Raw genomic sequence first — 18445 nt, 5'->3', positions numbered from 1 at the left:
TGTAATTAGAATGTCTACTCTTACTGCTTAAAGGTTTCTCAACTGCGAAACACCTCAGAACCTTGAATATATTTATTGTGGTTCTCTCACCAAGAAAGGCTGACTCTATGGTTTTGTCCCAAGCTATTTGCTTATGGAAAGTACCTCAAGAAGTGGGTAGAGACAGGGGGATGTCACCTTGTAGACCAAGAGGGCTCCTCAGAGAAGCTCAGGGGATACCAGAGTAAGCTCCACATGACCAGCTTCTAGCATGGAGCCCCAGCAAAGTGTGGGTCACAGAGCTCAGCAGGCAGTGGGCATAAGTTACCTGGACTCATGCCAGGCAAACCCTGCAAACCACTGAGGGAGAGACAGAAGCTCAAGCAACTTGCTCAAGGCTACGCAGATCACTGACAGACCAGGAGCACAAGCACAGAGCAGAGAGACTACACTGCCACTATCCAAAGTGAGGCTGACCTCCAGACAGGCAGCCCTGGGGTACCCGGGAGATGGACAGAGGTACAGACATCCTGCATCTGCATTTGAGCAAGGTGTCCATGTCCATTAGTGGGACATGCTGCCTTCTTCCGCATCCCCCCTTTATGACTCCCCCATCCCCCAGCCATCTTCTCTCTTCACCCTGTAGTTGTTGAAGATGCATGGCGAGCCAGGTGGAGGCCACAGCAATATCTTTCCCAGTGTGAGGCCTGCAAATGATGAACCTGTTGAGCCCCACCCCCTGCTTCTTCCTAATGATGTGGGTCAGCCAAAGCCTACAAGTAATTTAGCTTCTTGTCACAATACACCAAACGGGAATATTTGCCAGCTAAGGAACACATAGGCAAGGTTTAAATGATCAAAGAGATTTCAAAGCAATTCTTCGCAGAGTCTACCCACTCCTGGGCCCCCGGAAGAATTACCTGGAATTACAGAGTGAAAAGATACAGAGCTGTGGCTGGCCTACCCTGCTGGTTCCCTCCGCCCAGTAAAGCCCCATGCCCTTCCCTAGCTAATCAAAGCCTCCCAGCTGATGGGGCTCCCCTGTGTTTTCCTGGAGAGGCTACTGAGAGGCCAGCAGTTTGTTCTAGAAGCATTTTTTTTTTAAGCAGAGGAAGCTGACCCTTGATTCTGCTTCTCCTAGGCCTAAGATTCCCTAGGTGCTGGCCCCGAAGCCCAGTGAATTGTTGTAAGGCAGGGCTGGGAGCCCGTTCTCACAGTCTTCCTCCATGAGGCCTCAGTCAGAGCCGATTAGCCTCTCTAATCTCGCTCATAAATCATTCCATCTTCTCCACTAATCATCTTTATCTACGCACCTGTGAACCTCTGGGGAACTTCTATTCCTTTCTAGAACGAAGCTTCCCTTAGATGAAGGCATTTTGAGGTGGTGATGCCCATGAAGACATTTCAGTAAGGAGCCAGGGAACCCTGTCCTCAGGAGTTCATCTCCAAACAGGTTCCGGCACATGGATACCAGGCCCCACAAATGAGGCTGAGTTGCAGCCACCTTTCCCCAAAACACAAGCTTGTGATGGATCCTCCTACAGAAGGCATACCAGCTCTCCCCTAGATAATTTAGCAATGCGGTGGAATGAGGCAGAAGATGTGGAGATGAGAACTCTGATAAGCAAGGTCCTCAGAGCAAGGCTACAGGTCTTTCATTGTTGTGTTTGGAATTCATAATTTCCCTTGTGGCTTTAAGGGTTTCCAACATTGCTTCAAAAAAACCTCTCTGCACAGTGGTCTAGGGGGATAAGTTTAGAAGTAAGCCTGCTGGCACAAAAAGTATAGTAAGTGGGTCTGGATAGATGGCTCCATAGTTAAGAGCACATACTATTCTTGTAGGGACCCAAGTTCAGGTCCCAGCACACACCTGTAACTCTAGTTTCAGGAGACCTGATGCCCCAGGGATCCAAGGGTACATGTGCTCATGTGCACAAACCCACACTTGAAAAGGACTTTTTTTTTAAGTATAAGCTGGATATTCACACCTGGGGAATGCCAGGTGGCAGGAGCATACTGTTGGAACAACCCATGTTCCCTTCTCCATGGTGCTTCATGAGACTTCAACCATCCTCAAATCTCCCACCCATCTGCCCAGTGTAGGAGGCAGCAGTGATCTTTTCTGCTCTTCAAACCCCTCATGAGCAGCATTCCAACCTCAGAGGCAGCATAGAAGACCAGTCACCACCAGTCATCAAGGGCCAGATGCAGTATGACCAGCTGCCACAGGCTCCTCTCACTACACATTTCCCTCTATGCTGGGCAGTGCACTCAGACTGTGGGCCACAATACATCCTTCGTTCTTTCCGTTGTTTCCATCTGGTATTGGTCACAGTGAAGAGGAAAACAGAGAAGACAGGCAGGGAGGTAAAGCTAAGCCAGATGAAAATATCTCCCTTACCCTTGGGTTTCTCTGGCCTTCTTGTTTCTGAAGCCACCTGCAAGAATGTCCCACCACCCCATCTGCAGCAAGGGATAGCTAACCACTGTATCCCTCTGAAACCTCCCAGCCACACCAGACCCTTTCATGTGCCATCCCAGGTTGTGGGGAATGAAGAGATGCTGGTCTTATCCTTCCAGCCTGTGGAGAAGGATGTCTCTCCTTAGTTCCAGTGTCCTGACGTGGATGCCCAGGGAATATCTGTCAGAGGCATACTTTGTAGTATAAGGTAAAACTCAGGCAATGTGCATGGGGAAAAGACCTTCACTGTGACAAATACCTGACGAAAACAACTTAAAGAATGAAGCGTGTATTAGGGTTCCCACAGAGAGGTCTATAAGGAAAGGGAAGGAAGGAGGAAGGGAGGAGGGAAGGAGTAGGGAAAGAAGAAGGAAGGGAGGAGGGAGAGAGGAACTTCTTGGCTCCCATCTTAGAGGGTAATGGTGTTATGAACCACAGATGTCACCGGTGGTACAGCTGACAAATCTACATCCCCTCTTACACACCCAACAGCTTCTGCACATCTCGCTCTACTTAATGGCGCCCTACACACGACTATTATCTTTGTCTAAATGTCCTTACAATAGTGCCGAGTAGTTCCAACTCCCCTTTCTTTTGTTAAACCCAAGGCAAAGGGAACATCTTAAGCATAATGGTAAGGGGGCTGTGATCAGAATCCTCAGATTCAACTCCGATCTAGAGACCTTGGAGAAGCTATTTAGCCTCCTTATATCTAACTTACATCTTTGGAAAAATGGGAATGAGGATGCCACCCTACTACCCAACAGCAGCCGTGACCAGGATTGACAAAGGCATATGTGTCAAGTGCTCAAAACAGTGCCTGCCCTCTTACTTTCAAAACCTGCCTTCCCCACCTCCGGTTCCTCCTGTTAGGCGATGCACTCTATGGCCCTGACACTGAGGGCTACACCAAGAGTGTAGCACTGTGCACATTACAGGTTAGTTCCATAGGTTTCTACCCTCTTAACGGGAATGGATGTTCCCTGGAGGCAGGGTCCATACTTAGGAAACTGGCCCAGTCTACATGAGTCCTACAGCTATAGTGCAACACACAGCTGGCTTCTTACTCCAAAGAAATGACCCAGGGCCTCCTCCTCAGGGAAATTTTACATACATGTAGAGACCTCAGGAAGCACATGTCACTGAATGGAATCAGCTGGTGTGGGATCTGCCAAGTTCTCCCTGGACTGGAGCTCATAACTGAAAGTCAGACATGTGTGCTTTGGATGAGATTAATCAATAGTGGGCACAGATGCAAACGGATGGTGTAGCAGTTGGATCTGACTTTCTGACACTGGGAATGATATTATCATCTATAGAGTTCACACTCAAGAACCATGCACACACACACACACACACACACACACATATGTGCACACACTACCACCACCACACCCCTTCATAATGTTTGAAGCAAGTTTAGGATTGTAGAGCTATCGCTGGCTGCGTAGGGCTTCATACAGCACCACACAGGCTGCGAGTGCAGCTCAATGATCTTTATCCTTCTGTGCTAGCTGTACATGAGGCCTTTGCTTTACGCAGGCGGCACGTTTGCACCAAATCCTAGTTATAAAGGGGTCGATTCTGGGAGATCCCGGATAATTGGTTCTCTCTGTTGCAGGGAAGAGGACGGTCTTGAGAGAGATGCATTAATACCCTGAGCAAGTGAGCATGATCAAATCTACACAACGCTTTGCACTGAGGCCACAGAAGCCTGAGGGGTACCCTGTGCCAGCATTCTGCCCATTTCACAGCCAGAAAGCGAAGGCTCAAATAACCAGTGTCCTCTACAAAATCTAGGCAGCCAGTGCCAAAGCTTAACAAATGGTCTCTGAGCTCGGGTTTCATTCCTCAGGGATCACGTGACCCATAGAAGGTCCCAGATTTAGAACAGACCTACTAAAGACCATTGTGCTGCACAGTCTCTATTGTCTTGTGGTCATCCCTGCAAAATATAACCGTCTCCACTCTCCAAAGAAACTGTAGCAAGCACGAGGGTATTTGTGATTTGGGATAGGGTTGTGGAACTCAAAATGAAGCCTATACATCTCTCATATGAACACATGTGGTGCTCACAGCCTTGTAAGGAAGGGACACACACACACACACACACACACACACGCAGTGTACCACTTTCTGCGTACCAGTCATGGTTCCATACTTGAGGTTATATCGATACATCCATACACAGAGCCAACCTTGACCCTTCCCTCAGGGCAGAAGATAACTAGAGTTCGGGGTCTCCGAACTAGGAGCTTAGAGACCAGAAGGCTTGTCTCTAGAGTTGTATTCTTAATCCCCAACTTCCCCTTCATGAGTGTCCCTGTCCTACTCCATGGTATCCACAGGCTAGATGAGACAGTTGAAAGGGAGACCATGTCCGTGGAGCACAGCTCCCCAGTGCACAGCATGAAGGGGCCTCTGCAGCCAGTTACCATGCACTCTAAGCTGAACTTATACCTCAGTCTCAGAGGCAAGAGCAAACTGCATCTGGTCCCTGCCCTCCCGGAGTTGAAAGGCTGAAGAACAAAGACTGGCAAATGCCTGTATCATTTCATTTGCTGCCTGCCATGAGCTATCATCCATGGGTCCAGCATAGACTATGAGCTGGGATGCATCTCTCTAACTGACTTTCCACGGATGCTGGGAACCAGCAGGCAACGTCATCCCGGTCCCATGGCATATTGGCATATACATACCCAACCCCTACCCCTTTTGCTACAAAATCTTAAAATCAAAGTCATCTGCGTTGGCCTCACCTTAACTAAGAGCTAATTGCTTGATAACTCCCTGAAGCCTAATTACTCACTACTGTGCCAGCACTCGCAGCCACTGTTTGTTTTCTTTCTCCCCTGGGCCAGCCATGGAGTGAGGCTTGGCTTGCTGGTAAGCATTCCTCCAGGTATGGACATGATGCTGTGACTTTCATTTGCTTAGCTGTCCTTCCATGCTGCCGTATCCCTTTGAGGGCAGGCTCCTTCCTTCAAGTCTCTCCCCCTTTGCAGCAAGGACCTTTGGGCTGAGAACCCTGTACAGAGCCAAGCAGGCAGATGGCCATCTAGAAATGAGTGCTGTGCTGTGTTTGCTTTGAGTACAGGGCTGCTGCTGTGCTTTTACTGAAGTGTCAGAGGAAGCTATGGGATTGTAACCCAACAGGACACCATCCGACCTGCCAAGGGAGAGCTCCATTCCTCTCTCCACAGACACCTGGTGGACTCTCATTCCTTTCCTGAGAAGGATATTCCTAACTTTCCCCCAGAGAAACACTGAAAGAATCCAGCATGGTTATTTGTCTTTTTTTTTTTTTATGAAAAAGGTCCATTGAAAACTTTGAAATGCTATCTTTCAATACTTCCTTAATAATGGGCCACATAGAACATGAAAGTCCCATATTAAGCCTGCGACTCCCATGTGGAACTGCACGGCAAGATTGCTCCTACCCGAGGCAGTACACGGCAGTGCTTAATCGTTTCCATTTTTAACCCGGGCAGGAACACTTCCCAGAGTTGAGCAGGAAGCCAGCCAAGTTGGCGAGTGGGCGTGCTCTGGATTGCAGGGAGGCCTGACAGTGGGGTCTGAACGAAGGATCTGCATGTCAGGGGGCAGGAGATGGCCCAGCAGGGAGAAAGGTTTGCTTGTAGATGGCCCCAGTAGTTTGGATAACGGAGGGAACTGCTTTTTGATTGCAAACAAATCAGTATTAGAAAAATACCAAGAAGCAATCTGACATTTGGGGCTGCCGAGGACCCACATGCCTCGTCCCACAGAGGGGCATCTAGCAGGGATGGGCTCACCTCCCTAACTTGTCTTTTCTACCCCCATTTACTATAACTAAGGACCAGGATATAGGTTCCACACTCTCCTCGCCTACTCCTTTTTTAAAGATTTATTTATTTATTTATTTTATATGAGTACACTGTAGCTGTCTTCAGACACACCAGAAGAGGGCATCGGATCCCATTACAGATGGTTGGAAGCCACCACGTGGTTGCTGGGAACTGAACTCAGGACCTTTGGAAGAGCAGTCAGTGCTCTTAAGGGCTGAGACATCTCGCCAGCCCCCACTCCCACCCCAACTTCTTTTTAAAGTCAGGGTTCCATATAGTCTAGGCTAGCTTCAATGGGCTATAAAGCCACGCATGACCCTGAACTGCTGCTGCTCCTGCCCCATGTACCACCACACTCAGTTTTGTGCAGTACTAGCGAAGGAACCCAGAGCCTCAGGCATGCTTGGAAAGCACTCTACCAAGTTAGCCACATTCCCAGTCCACATTTTATAAGCCGGTTCCAGGAGGGACTTCTAAGGCAGCCAAATCATTTAGCAAGAATCAGTAATGGCGGACCCACATCTATCAGAACCCACAAGGAGAGGACAAAGTGAATGCTGAAGTCTACTGCAGACTTTGACTAATAACAATGTACACATATTAGTTCATGTGTGCAAATGTAACACCCGACAGCTAGGTGTGAATAGCTAGGTGTGAACTGCTGCAGAGCCAGGACCAGGTAAGAGGCTCTCCATATTTTGTTGTTGTTTGTTCAAATTTTTTCTATAAACCTAAAACTTCTCTAGAAAAATAATTATTGAGTATATTGAGTATATCCCCCCACCCCCCGCTTTTTCTGTTCTCCGGATGGCGTTGGTCTTCTCATCGGCAGAACAAGAGCATTAATAGCCCCTTTGTAAAGAGTTCTTAGAAAAAGAAATACAGAGTGTACTCAGAATGTGTCCAACACATGGCACCCCAGGGCAGCACTACCATGTGCTAGGTACCACTTAAAAATTCCACCTGTCAAGTGGCTTAAGTCTCATAGAAGCCTAGTAAGGTGGGCAGGAACTTCTATTATCCTCATTCCAAAAGGGAAAACTTAAAACTTTACATAATTTGTTCAAGGTCACATCACTAGTAAGAAGTAAGCTGAGACTCAGTCCCTAGGTCTGCTTTCACTATACAAACCACCATCTCCAAGATGCACAGACACAAGCCTTTTCTGGCTTCTGGAAATCTTCCTAACTAGCCAGCACAACCTCTTTTTGTTCACAGATAGGAGAGGTAGAAAATGCCCAAATGCCAGCAGGCAGAGTCGTAGGTACTGCTGACACCAGAATCTGCCTCCCAAAGACTTGGACCCATTTGACCCCATCCCACCCTTCAAGGAGCAAAAGGTGGGTGTTTAGATGACAAATGACTGTCTTCCCAGCCTCCTTTTGTGATCAGACTGCTGGCTCTACCACATCCCTGTTCCTGTGGCCTGTACTTGACTCCCCACACAATCCTGATGTACCTTTTGCAGTTCTGGTTTCTTCCTCTTCTTTATTTCTCATGCTTTTTGCACCTTTGATTCCTGAATGGGGGCATCTATGAGACCTGTGGCAGGGGTACTGTCCAGTGGCTTCATCTCTGCCTGATCCAACTGTGTACCGGCTCCCGTTGGCACGCCCCTCCTGTCCTTACCCAGTCTGCCACATACTTTCCTTCACACCTGCCTCCACCTCTACCCAGTACAGAAAAAAAGCAAGGGCAGAGTCACAAAAGCAACTGGATCACAAAGCATCCTCCATTCAAAGCCTGCATCAGTTGCTCTGCTCCTCTGAAATGCTACAAGACCCTTCATCTTCACCCTGCTCCTCCCAGCCTTTCTCCCAAGGACACAGCCACCAGGCACTTCAGAATGCAAGAGGGAACCTCAACATAACACAGCAAACTCTACAGGAGGCTGAAATCCCCCAGCAACAAATCCACCTCCTCTCTCCTTCACCTACTTTTTAAAGATTCAGGATGCCAGAAAACTACAGGGGGACAGAGCCAAAAAGAAGAGGCACTCACTCAAACTTAAATGTGGGGTTGGGTGGGGATAAGGACAGGAGAAGCCTCGCTCAACACAATTTAAAACAAAAACAAACAAACAAACAAACAACACCCAAACCAAAATAGGAAGTCAACATTTTTCTATGTAAACATGTTCCAAGATAGACTGTCTGGCAGAATTCTAAACCCTCAAAGATAAAGATACAGCAAACTAAGAAATGTTTGCTTCCATGAGAGGATCAGCTCCATCAACAAACAGCTGCCCAGTGCTTGTGACGCCCCAGCTCTGTCTCATCACCAGAGGCAGTGGATGAAACTTATGTGTGTAACTGTCTTATGACACAGGGTAGAGGATGTCTTACGTGCCAAACACTAGGTTAAGGGCTGATGTGTGGTAATGTGTATTACCTAGTAAGCCTGTGACCCAGATGTAATTATCACCCCTGCATCCCATGTCGCAGATGGGAAAGCTGAAACGCACACGGTGGCTTCAGATGCCAAACTAGGCTTTCACTGGATATGTTCCAGAGCAGTGAGCAATGTGACAGTGGGTAGAAGAATGGACACTTGTGAGGGGCTGGAACAAGACACTGTGACAGCCACTGGTTTGGGGGTCTACTAGGATTGGGTAGACAGGAGCAACCTTTAGGATGTTGCAGTGATGAGCAGAAATCCATGAGAGATAAGGACAGAGAGGTCATGATGGCCAGAAGCCTTAAAAGTTGCTCATGCAATGCAACTGTCACTGGTCCTGATTTCCAGTTCAGGCCTTGGCAACTGCATTCCCCAGGAAGTGTCTCTTCCTGCAGGCCAGGCTTGGGAAGAGTCATCCTTCAACACTCGAGGTGCTACCACCAAGACAGGCCTGGGAACTTGCTGGTTCCCTCTGTGGACTGAATGGGCTCCATGGTCCCAATCCTTATGTTGAAGACACAACCTTCTAGAAGAGAGTATTTGGAGGCCTTTGGGTGTGTGAGATGGAGATTAGGGTTAAAGGAGACTATGATGGTGGGGTTCCTGTAATGGATTAGTGTCCTTAATAAGAAGAGGGGAGGGAGAGGAGAGGAGAAAGAAGAGAAGAAAGAGGAGGAAGAGGAAGAGGAGGAGGAAGAGGGAGAGGAAGGGGGAAAGAGTTCCTATAATGAATTAGTGCCCTTAATAAGAAGAAGGGGAGAGGGGCAAGGGACAGGAGAAAGAGGAGAAAGAGGAGGAAGAGGAGGAGGAGGGGAAAGAGGAAAAAGAGCAAGAGGAGGTGGGGAAAGAGAAGGAAGCATAATTATGTTTTCTCACTATCATAGGAACACACCACACAAAGGAAGGCAGCTCTCTCTAAGGCAGACAGTCATCACCAAACACCAGAAAAATCAGTAACGTCATCTTTAACTTTCCAATGTCCAGATCTGTGAGAAAGCATCTTTTTAGCCACGTAGCCTGAGGTAATTTGTTATAGCAGCCAGTGACAGACTCAGGGTTCCTGCCATTCATTTCTGTTGCATGGGTTTTGGCTACGGCAAACCTCCTGCTTTCTGTATTGCTTGCTCTATAGAGACACGGAATCTCAACCTAGAAGCCACAACCCCTTTGGGGGAGGGGCGTGACAAATGACCCTTGCACAGGGTCACCTAAGAACATAGGAAACACAGATATTTACATCACAATTCATAATTGTAATAACATAAATAAATTGGTAACAGTAAAATTACAGTTTGAAGTAGCAACAAACACAATCTTATGGTTGGGGGTCACCACAACATGAGGACCGGTATTAAAAGGGTCACAGGAAGATTGAGAACCACTATCTAGACTGTGAAGAGAAATATCTAAGGTCTGGAGTCCAGATCATGCCTTCAAGTCTCCGAAGGAAAATTATGATTTTTCTATAGCCATCATTGGCCAAGATTAAGTAATTGTTTTTCCCTATGTGTAAAATAAATAAGCAAATACTTCGGAAAATTACTATGTTAAACCAAGTCTTAACTTTTATTAAACATTCACAAGCGATTTTTCAGTGCTAGGATGACTAAAGGCAGAGCCTTGTTCATGATTGGCAAATACTCAACACTTTTAGCCTAACATTCGAACACTGGTCAACTGCCTACCTGCAAGTGTCCAGCAACACTCTAGGGCAGGGCCCACTGGCATTTGGTGTATACACAACTCACTGGGGACCTTGTTAGGATGCAGATTCCATTCTAATAGGAGAGAGAACAAGACTATATTCCTAGTAGGCTCATGGTGATGGCCCACTATGAACCTCTGGGCCCCAGCCTTGGTAGAAACAACTCTGACTTCCTCTTGCAAATACCTTTTATGCGTGGATTCTGTCACACTTCTGAACTTCTAACCTGGAACCCCAGTCCACATTTATCATAGCAGCAGCCCAGGATGTAAGCTTTGGGTGAGCATCTACCTGCCCCCTAGGTGTCCTGTTACACGGACCGATAGGTGCCAGTCACACTTATACCCAGCTGTTGGGCCACATAGATTCTAGCAACACTAGCCCTCAGGTGCCCAGCCACACTGACCCCCAGGTGCACACTGACTCCCAGGTGTATGCTGACTCCCAGGTGCACACTGACCCCCAGGTGCACACTGACCCCCAGGTGCACACTGACTCCCAAGTGTATGCTGACTCCCAGGTGCACACTGACTCCCAGGTGCACACTGACCCCCAGGTGCACACTGACCCCCAGGTGCACACTGACCCCCAGGTGCACACTGACTCCCAGGTGCACACTGACTCCCAGGTGTATGCTGACTCCCAGGTGCACACTGACTCCCAGGTGCACACTGACTCCCAGGTGCACACTGACTCCCAGGTGCACACTGACCCCCAGGTGCACACTGACCCCAGGTGCACACTGACCCCCAGGTGCACACTGACCCCCAGGTGCACACTGACCCCCAAGTGCACACTGACCCCCAGGTGCACACTGACCCCCAGGTGTATGCTGACTCCCAGGTGCACACTGACCCCCAGGTGCACACTGACTCCCAGGTGTATGCTGACTCCCAGGTGCACACTGACCCCCAGGTGCACACTGACCCCCAAGTGCACACTGACCCCCAGGTGTATGCTGACTCCCAGGTGCACACTGACCCCCAGGTGCACACTGACTCCCAGGTGCACACTGACTCCCAGGTGCACACTGACTCCCAGGTGCACACTGACCCCCAGGTGCACACTGACTCCCAGGTGTATGCTGACCCCCAGGTGCACACTGACCCCCAGGTGCACACTGACCCCCAGGTGCACACTGACCCCCAGGTGTATGCTGACTCCCAGGTGCACACTGACCCCCAGGTGCACACTGACTCCCAGGTGTATGCTGACTCCCAGGTGCACACTGACCCCCAGGTGCACACTGACTCCCAGGTGCACACTGAGTCCCAGGTGGAGGTTGAGGAAGCAGCTTCATTTGCTCGCTCCAGATGCCTAAAACAATCCTGCACCCAACCCTCATTTGGCCCATATAGTTAACTTAGGGTCATCATGAGGCCAAGTCAATCCCAGCCAACAGAACATGTCTCAAGATTCAGATACACTCTTTACAGCAATCAGAGCCTGCAAGGACATAAGAGTAGCTTTGGGGCTGCAGAGATGGCTCAGTGGTTAAGAGCCCTGGCTGCTCTTCCAAAGAACCCGGTTCAATTCCCAGCCCCCACATGGCAGCTCACAACTGTCTGTAACTCCAATTGCAGGGGATCCAATATCTTCACACAGACACACTTGTAGGCAAAACACCAATTCACATAAGAAAAAGTGGCCTTTTGGTGACCATCTTCCCATGCTAGAACACAACTGAGTCCTAGAGACTGGGCAAAGCTGAGTTATAGACACCTTTTAACCTCTGAGCCCACTCTTCCAGTTACCAAGCTAATCATTTTCCTTGTTTGCTAAACTCAGTTGGGAAGGTTTCTGTCATTGAAACAAAGGCCAACCTCATCTATACCCATGACTACGCAGAACTCTAGCAGGTCAGCTCCTCCTGTATACACCGAAAAGGAAGTGTCTCCTGCAGGATTGACTGCAATCTCCGTGATCCTTCACTGTTATATGGCTTTTCTGGGTTAAGATCTTGCCCATTCTACTTGGCTGTAAGCTACTTAATGGCAGACGCTGCTTCTTGTAAACTGCTTGGATTCCACAGTCTGTGTGCAATAGCAACTGCTTGCTAAGGAAAGAGAGGGGGAGAGAGAGAGAGAGAGAGAGAGAGAGAGAGAGAGAGAGAGAGAGAGAGAGAGAGAGGAAGGAAGGAAGGAAGGAAGGAAGGAAGGAAGGAAGGAAGGAAGGAAGGAAGGAAGAAGGGACTCTGCATCTAACCTTGGAAGATATGGGAGTGGGAATGGGAAGGGCATAGCCCTTGGGGTGGTTTGAATAAGAATGGCTCATTCATTCAGAGTGTTTAAATATTGGTCCCCACATTAGTAGAACTATTTGGGAAGAATTAGGAGATGTTGCCTTTTGAAGAAGGTATGTCATGAGCAGGACTTGAGATTTCAAAAGATTCATGCCATTAATGCCGTTACCTCCCCCCTCCCTGTGTGTGTCTCCTGCTTGTGGATCAACGTGAGCTCTCAGCTGCTCCTACTGCCATGCCTCTGCTCCACTGTCATGGATTCTCTGAAACTGTAAGACCAATTAAACGCTTTCTTTTCTAAGTTGCCCTGGCTGTGATGCTTTGCCATAGCAATAAGAGAGTAGCTAGAGAGCACCAGAACTCAGTTAACTCAGAGATGAGACCTTCAGGAGCCACTGAAATGGCCTTTATGTCCCCATCTTTGCAGACCACCACAAAGACTCCCGTGTGTCAAGGCGTGCTTCTAGTACACCATCCCATTCACTGAGACCCTCCTGACGCTAGGCCCATGATGGATACAGTCAGCACAAAGTGTAATTTGAGTGTTAATTACTACTAAAGACATGGATGGTTTCTCTCATTTCCCTCTCCACAAGTAGACAAAGCACTGTGTTCTATCCCTGTGGGAGATTGAGATTGCTCATGATTGGGTAAACACCCCTTTTCTGGAGGCAGGGAAGTACCTGAACAAAAAAAGATGTGTTGGGGATGTTAACAACAGCATGGTACCACTGACTGTGGGATCGCCAAGATGATGGGATGGGATGTCCAGGTTCAGTGGGACCTACAAATGCTGCTTTGAAAGTCCTCACTGTCCCTTCATACTACAAAGTCCTTCTAGGAGGCCTCTGGAGAAAGAGAAGTTCATGGTGTTGAAACCAGAAAGATAGCTTAGAGCAGTGGTTCTCAACCCTCCTAACGCTGCGCCCCTTTAATGCGGTTCCTCACGTTGTGGTGACTCCCAACCATAGTTGTTTTCATTGATACTTTGTAGCTGTAATTTTGATACTGTTATGAACTGTAATGCAAATATCTGAGTTTTCTGACGGTCTTAGGTGACCCTTGTGAAAGGGTCATTCAATCCCTAAAGGGGTCTCGACCCACAGGCTGAGAAGCACTGTCTCTGAGAGCAGAGCACATTGAGCCCAACACACAGACTAGGCACACAGACCTGGGTTCTGAAGCCAGCGTCCATACTAACGAGCTGTGTGACTTTGAGCATCTTGTGTCTCCACCTTCCCTAACCTAAAAAGACACTGCCTTGCAGAGGCTGACATCAGAAGCCTGGAGCTCTGCACCCAAGCCTACTCCTTTGCCCGGTGGTTCCATCTCCTACACACAGCCCTTTGCAGAGCCTTGACAGATTCTTCAACAACCCAGAGTAGGTAAGCACCATTCTGCCCACGTTGCAGGTTAGAAATCCCAGAAAACTGCATGATTTACCCAGCAACTCAGTAGAAAAGCCATCTATAACAAAGTCTCCTACCTCCCTCAGGGCTTCTGAACTCTTCACCCTACTGTGTTCACTTCACAAAGACCTCTCCTGTGAGAGGCCTGAGCAACAGTCATATGTCTCTGCCACCAGGTACACTCCTTCCTCCTGAGGACTGGTTTTTACTGGTTTAAGTGACGTCTGCCTGCAGCAGAATAGATCAGATGATACCCCTGGGACCCTAGCACCCCAGACACCCCAGCGAGAAACATTAAAAGAGCTCCCCAGGACAAGCACAACCCAACTACCCAAGAACTTCCATTAGAGAGGAAGGGCCTAGCAACTAGCCCAGAGTCCTCCCTTCAGTGTCCTGGAGTGCTCCCATCCTGGTAGGTCATCTCATGAAGAAACCCACCATGAGCTATGGATTCATTGTCCCAAGGGGACCATCAAATGCACATGGTGAGCAAAGGGAGACATGACAGACACCAGGGCAAAGCCAAGAGAGCAGAAAAGATATAATGCCTTTAGAACAAAAGATAACATTTTTAGACTCTCGAATGTGACCTTCGTAGTTGCTGGATAAAGAAAGCTCTCGTGTTGCTTAGCAGCGTGGCTGACGAAAGTCTATAGGTTTCATTTCAGCACCATGCAGCTCCCCTTTCTCACTCAGGTTCCTAAGGCTGTCTTTCCCAGCATTGTCTGGATCTGTCCATGTAGGTATCAAACCCAGGCTGGGGTTAAACGGCTGCAGGGAAGGGGATAGCGCCTTACCAGGATCTGTGCAGTTCTTAGCCAGCGGAGTCCCATTGATTGGTGCCATCAATTTTCTATTTCGCCACGTGTCCAGCAGAACATGTTTGCCAGCAGAAGCTGTTTTGTGGCCTGGATTGGAAAAGAAAACAAGTCACAGATATCATCAGGTCCCTGTCATTTTTTAAACAACTTTACCCCTGTGCATCTAGCTAGGTCGGGCACAGACGTTGGGTACTTATTTTTATTATTTTTCTTTAAATGTGGGGGTGGGGGAGGTGCACATGAGCACAGGTGTCTGCAGAGGCCAAAGGAGTCAGATCTGCCTGGAGTTACAGATGGTAGTGAGGGCCCTGAAGAGGGTGCCAGGAATTGACCTCAAGTCTTCTGGAAGAACAGTATAGGCTCTTAACTTCGAGACATCTCTCCAGCCTCAGGGCTGGCTACTTAGAGCCACCTGTAGTGAGTGCTACAGTCATTGGCAGCATGCTATCACCTGCTTACAAACACTATCCTGCTTCCTGAATTTAATCCTGTGTTTCTAGTCTCACATGGGTCACTTAGTGATCCGACCTTGGACGAGATTGAGCTGGTCTCAGCTCCCTCCACCTCTCCACCTCCACACAACAAAAGATTACATTAGGAGCATTAAATACTTTCTCAGTGAACTTGCTCAGGTGGTCCCCACAATTGGATGTTTAAATGTGTGTGCTCAGCCAGCTGATGGTACATGGCTCCGTGTGTAAACACATCACCCAGGGATCTGCTCGAAATGGAACTCTGATTCAGTAGGTCCAAGGAAGAGATTGAGAGTCTATATAGAACCAAGCTCCCAGGTCATTATGCTGTGGTCCAGGGGGTCACACAGAGCCATATCAGAGAAGGCATGGATGCCCTTGAACAGAGATGGTAGCACGGGAAACTAATTCCTGATCTAGCAAATAAAAATAGCGCTGGCGTTCAGACTACACCTTAACTCTTTGCCTGTCCAGATGTTTCAGCTGGGTAGTGATACATCCTCCAGAATGCCTAACCCTCGCAGCTCCTCTGGACATTTTGTCATTTCTTGTGTTTAATTGTCCAATTGCAAAGCATTGGGTATGAAGGTGTTAGAGATAAACTTTCTGGACTTCTTTAGAAATGAGCCACTCTCTAGCCTTCTACCCCCAAATCACAGTCTGGGTATTGAAAGAGAGAGGTGTCTCTTTTTCTGTTTAAAAATTTAACCAGGTTTCACTTGCTTTTAATGTCGCTGTACAGATCTCTTAATGATCCCAAGATACTATGTTAATGGCCTCACTAACCACTCAAAAAAGGTGCCCTCCTCCTGTGCCTCTGGCTAGGTTGACAACATTTATTTCATGGGGAGGGAGGAAGGGGTCACCCCAAATGTTGACAGCACTAGTTAAACATTCTTTAAAGGCTAAACAGGAGCCCAAATCACCCCGAAATAAATATTTCATAAGTTTCTTCTCTTTCCCCACTCCGTCTGAAATTTGCATGTCTTAACAGACTCCCAGGTCGCCTTCTGCTTGGAGGAGCGTGGATCATGGCTATGCACACCAGCCCTCCCTCTCCTTGGGGATTAAGCAGAGTTGAGTGAAGGGATGCTGGAACATGGCAGCAATCTCCCACGGGGGACAGACTGCCCCCGCTCCGTTTAGGGTTGGGGAGGACCAAGCATTTGGATCAGGGCAGGTGCAAGGAGGAGAGCAGAGACTAAGCCTGAGAATTTGGGTCTCTGAGGGATAGAGCACAGCCTTTGCAGCTTTGCAGAACAGGAAAGCGGGCTGCTCAGCGTTACACATCCTAAAGCGGGAGACTCTACCCCTGGGCTGCCATGAGTTGCCCATTGCCCGCACACTCCAGGGACAGAGGTGGTGCAGGCTTTGATCCCAGTAGCACACCTACAACTGCGTCCCGAACCCCCAGGGAGCTTGAGTAGTTCGGCAGAACGTCGCCACAGTCCAGCGCGTGGCTCAGCACTCCTGGGTGAGCACTGCCCACTGAGCGGGGAGAGAAAACCCTGGGGACCAATCTGACAGAGAAGAAGCTGGAGCTGTCCGAGCTCAAGCCCCCCAACTCCTCGAGTGGAAAACATCCTTTCCCACACCTACCCAAGCTTCCAAAGAGGCTGGAGGCACAGCACACCAGGGCCAGCACAGCGCACACGAAGCCAACTTGCTGCGGCAGCATCTCTCGCCTCCGGCGAACTTTGCTCTGCCAGATGAGTCCACCGAGCGCCATCTCCGTACGCCCGGCGCCCCTGGAAGATCCCGAGCTTCAAGGCTTGGAGCGCTGTCTGTGGCCCAGTGGCGTTGGGGCTGCAACGGGGCGATGCGTAGCTCAGAGGCAAGGGGCTCTGGGCGATAGCTTCATGGTCCGCGAGCAAGGCAGTCACGGGGAGATCGGATGGGAATACCAGAGGAGGGGGAGCAACGCACGGCCGGAGCTCAGAGTTCCGCGCGGGGCGTGTGCGCTGCTCGCACCATGACTCCGTGGCGAGGAGACGACGCCTGCACGGTGGCGCTGGCGGCCCTGCTTGTCGGCTTGGCGCAGTCCGGGCGCTTGGAGCCGCTACCTGCCCACTGCTCTTCAGCGCGCTCGGAGTCCGCCGGGAGCAATCAGTGCTTGGCGAGCGCCCCCGCGCCCCGAGCCGCCGCGCCCACTCGCAGCATCCTCCTCGTCCAAGTTTAGCCCCAGCCGCCCCGGCTGCCCGCCTGCGAGGCTCCTCTGCTTCTCTCGGAAAGCAGGGCCCGGGCAGCCAAGTGCGTGCAGGAGGACCGCGCGCAGCACTCTCAGGACTCAAGACCCTCTCGGCCAGTGGCCGCAGTTTGGGCCCTCCCGCGGGCGAACTGTCCCGGGAACTTTCTCTCTGGCTCTTAGGCGGCCAGAGCCTGTGTCTGCGAGGCCGTGTCGCCTCCCGCAAGCTGCTCTCGCCTCCCTACTCCTCCCCTCCCGCCTGCCCGCCTCTCACCCCCCCCCCTTCCCCTGCACGTGTACACCTCCCCTAGGGCGCTCGCCCAGTGCGCTTCTCCCTTCCCCCAAGAGAGGCTCAACTACTGACCAATATAATCCCCTTTCCTTGCCTCCCCGCAACCCCCTTCCTCTCTCTCTCTAACCCTATGGAGCCAAAATGAGTCCTCAGCTTCTTGTGATTGCTATAAGGTGGAACAGGTTATGGCATCAGCAAGGACTCTCAGAACCAGGGTTTCTGTAGGGCTCTCACACGGGTCCTGGTTCCCCGAGACCCCCTAATCCCCGCAGCGACACAAGGCGGTCATCACTACCACCCGGAGGTCTCCAATGTACAAGCAGCTTAATTGCTCGCTCAGTGCTAAGAAACAGACTTGCACCAAGCCAACCGACGCCCGCCGGGACCAGTTCCTGCCAGGCTCTCTGGGTAACCTAGGGACCTGTGTGGCGGGGTCGCAACACCGACCTATGAAACGCTGGTAATCTGACTGAGGGAGAAACCCCGCAGTTCTGAGGCTCTGCTGCCAACAGTTGGGAGCTTTTGATGTTTTGCAACCTCACAGCTTCGCAAGGCTTTCTGGTTTGGGTTTGTTTTCCCACCTCCCTTCCTTTCGGCTCTCTAGTGTAAGCCGCTTTTAAAATGTGGGCGCAGTGAAATTTCCGAAGAGCAGTG

The 18445-nt window shown here is 49.8% G+C and overlaps 1 protein-coding gene across 2 annotated transcripts in view; it reads right to left on the bottom strand.

Annotated features, from left to right (window-relative positions):
• Slc24a4 (solute carrier family 24 member 4) overlaps window positions 1–17713 on the bottom strand; it is a 142240-nt gene extending 124527 nt beyond the window's left edge. For both annotated transcript variants that reach the window (XM_085830625.1, XM_021179008.3), the window contains exons 1-2: window positions 16914–17713; window positions 14818–14928 (exon numbers count right to left, since the gene is read on the bottom strand). In XM_085830625.1, the coding sequence (XP_085686751.1) occupies window positions 14818–14928; window positions 16914–17043 (241 nt within the window). In that variant the 5' untranslated portion in view covers window positions 17044–17713. The remainder of the gene's footprint in view (window positions 1–14817; window positions 14929–16913) is intronic.
• Between the last annotated feature and the right edge of the window lie 732 nt (window positions 17714–18445).

Source organism: Mus caroli, unplaced genomic scaffold (assembly GCF_978045245.1).
Source record: "Mus caroli unplaced genomic scaffold, Mus_caroli_1 scaffold_14, whole genome shotgun sequence".
Taxonomy (NCBI): domain Eukaryota; kingdom Metazoa; phylum Chordata; class Mammalia; order Rodentia; family Muridae; genus Mus; species Mus caroli.
The sequence above is the reverse complement of the archived record's forward strand: the minus strand, read 5'-3'. Positions and strand labels throughout refer to the sequence as shown.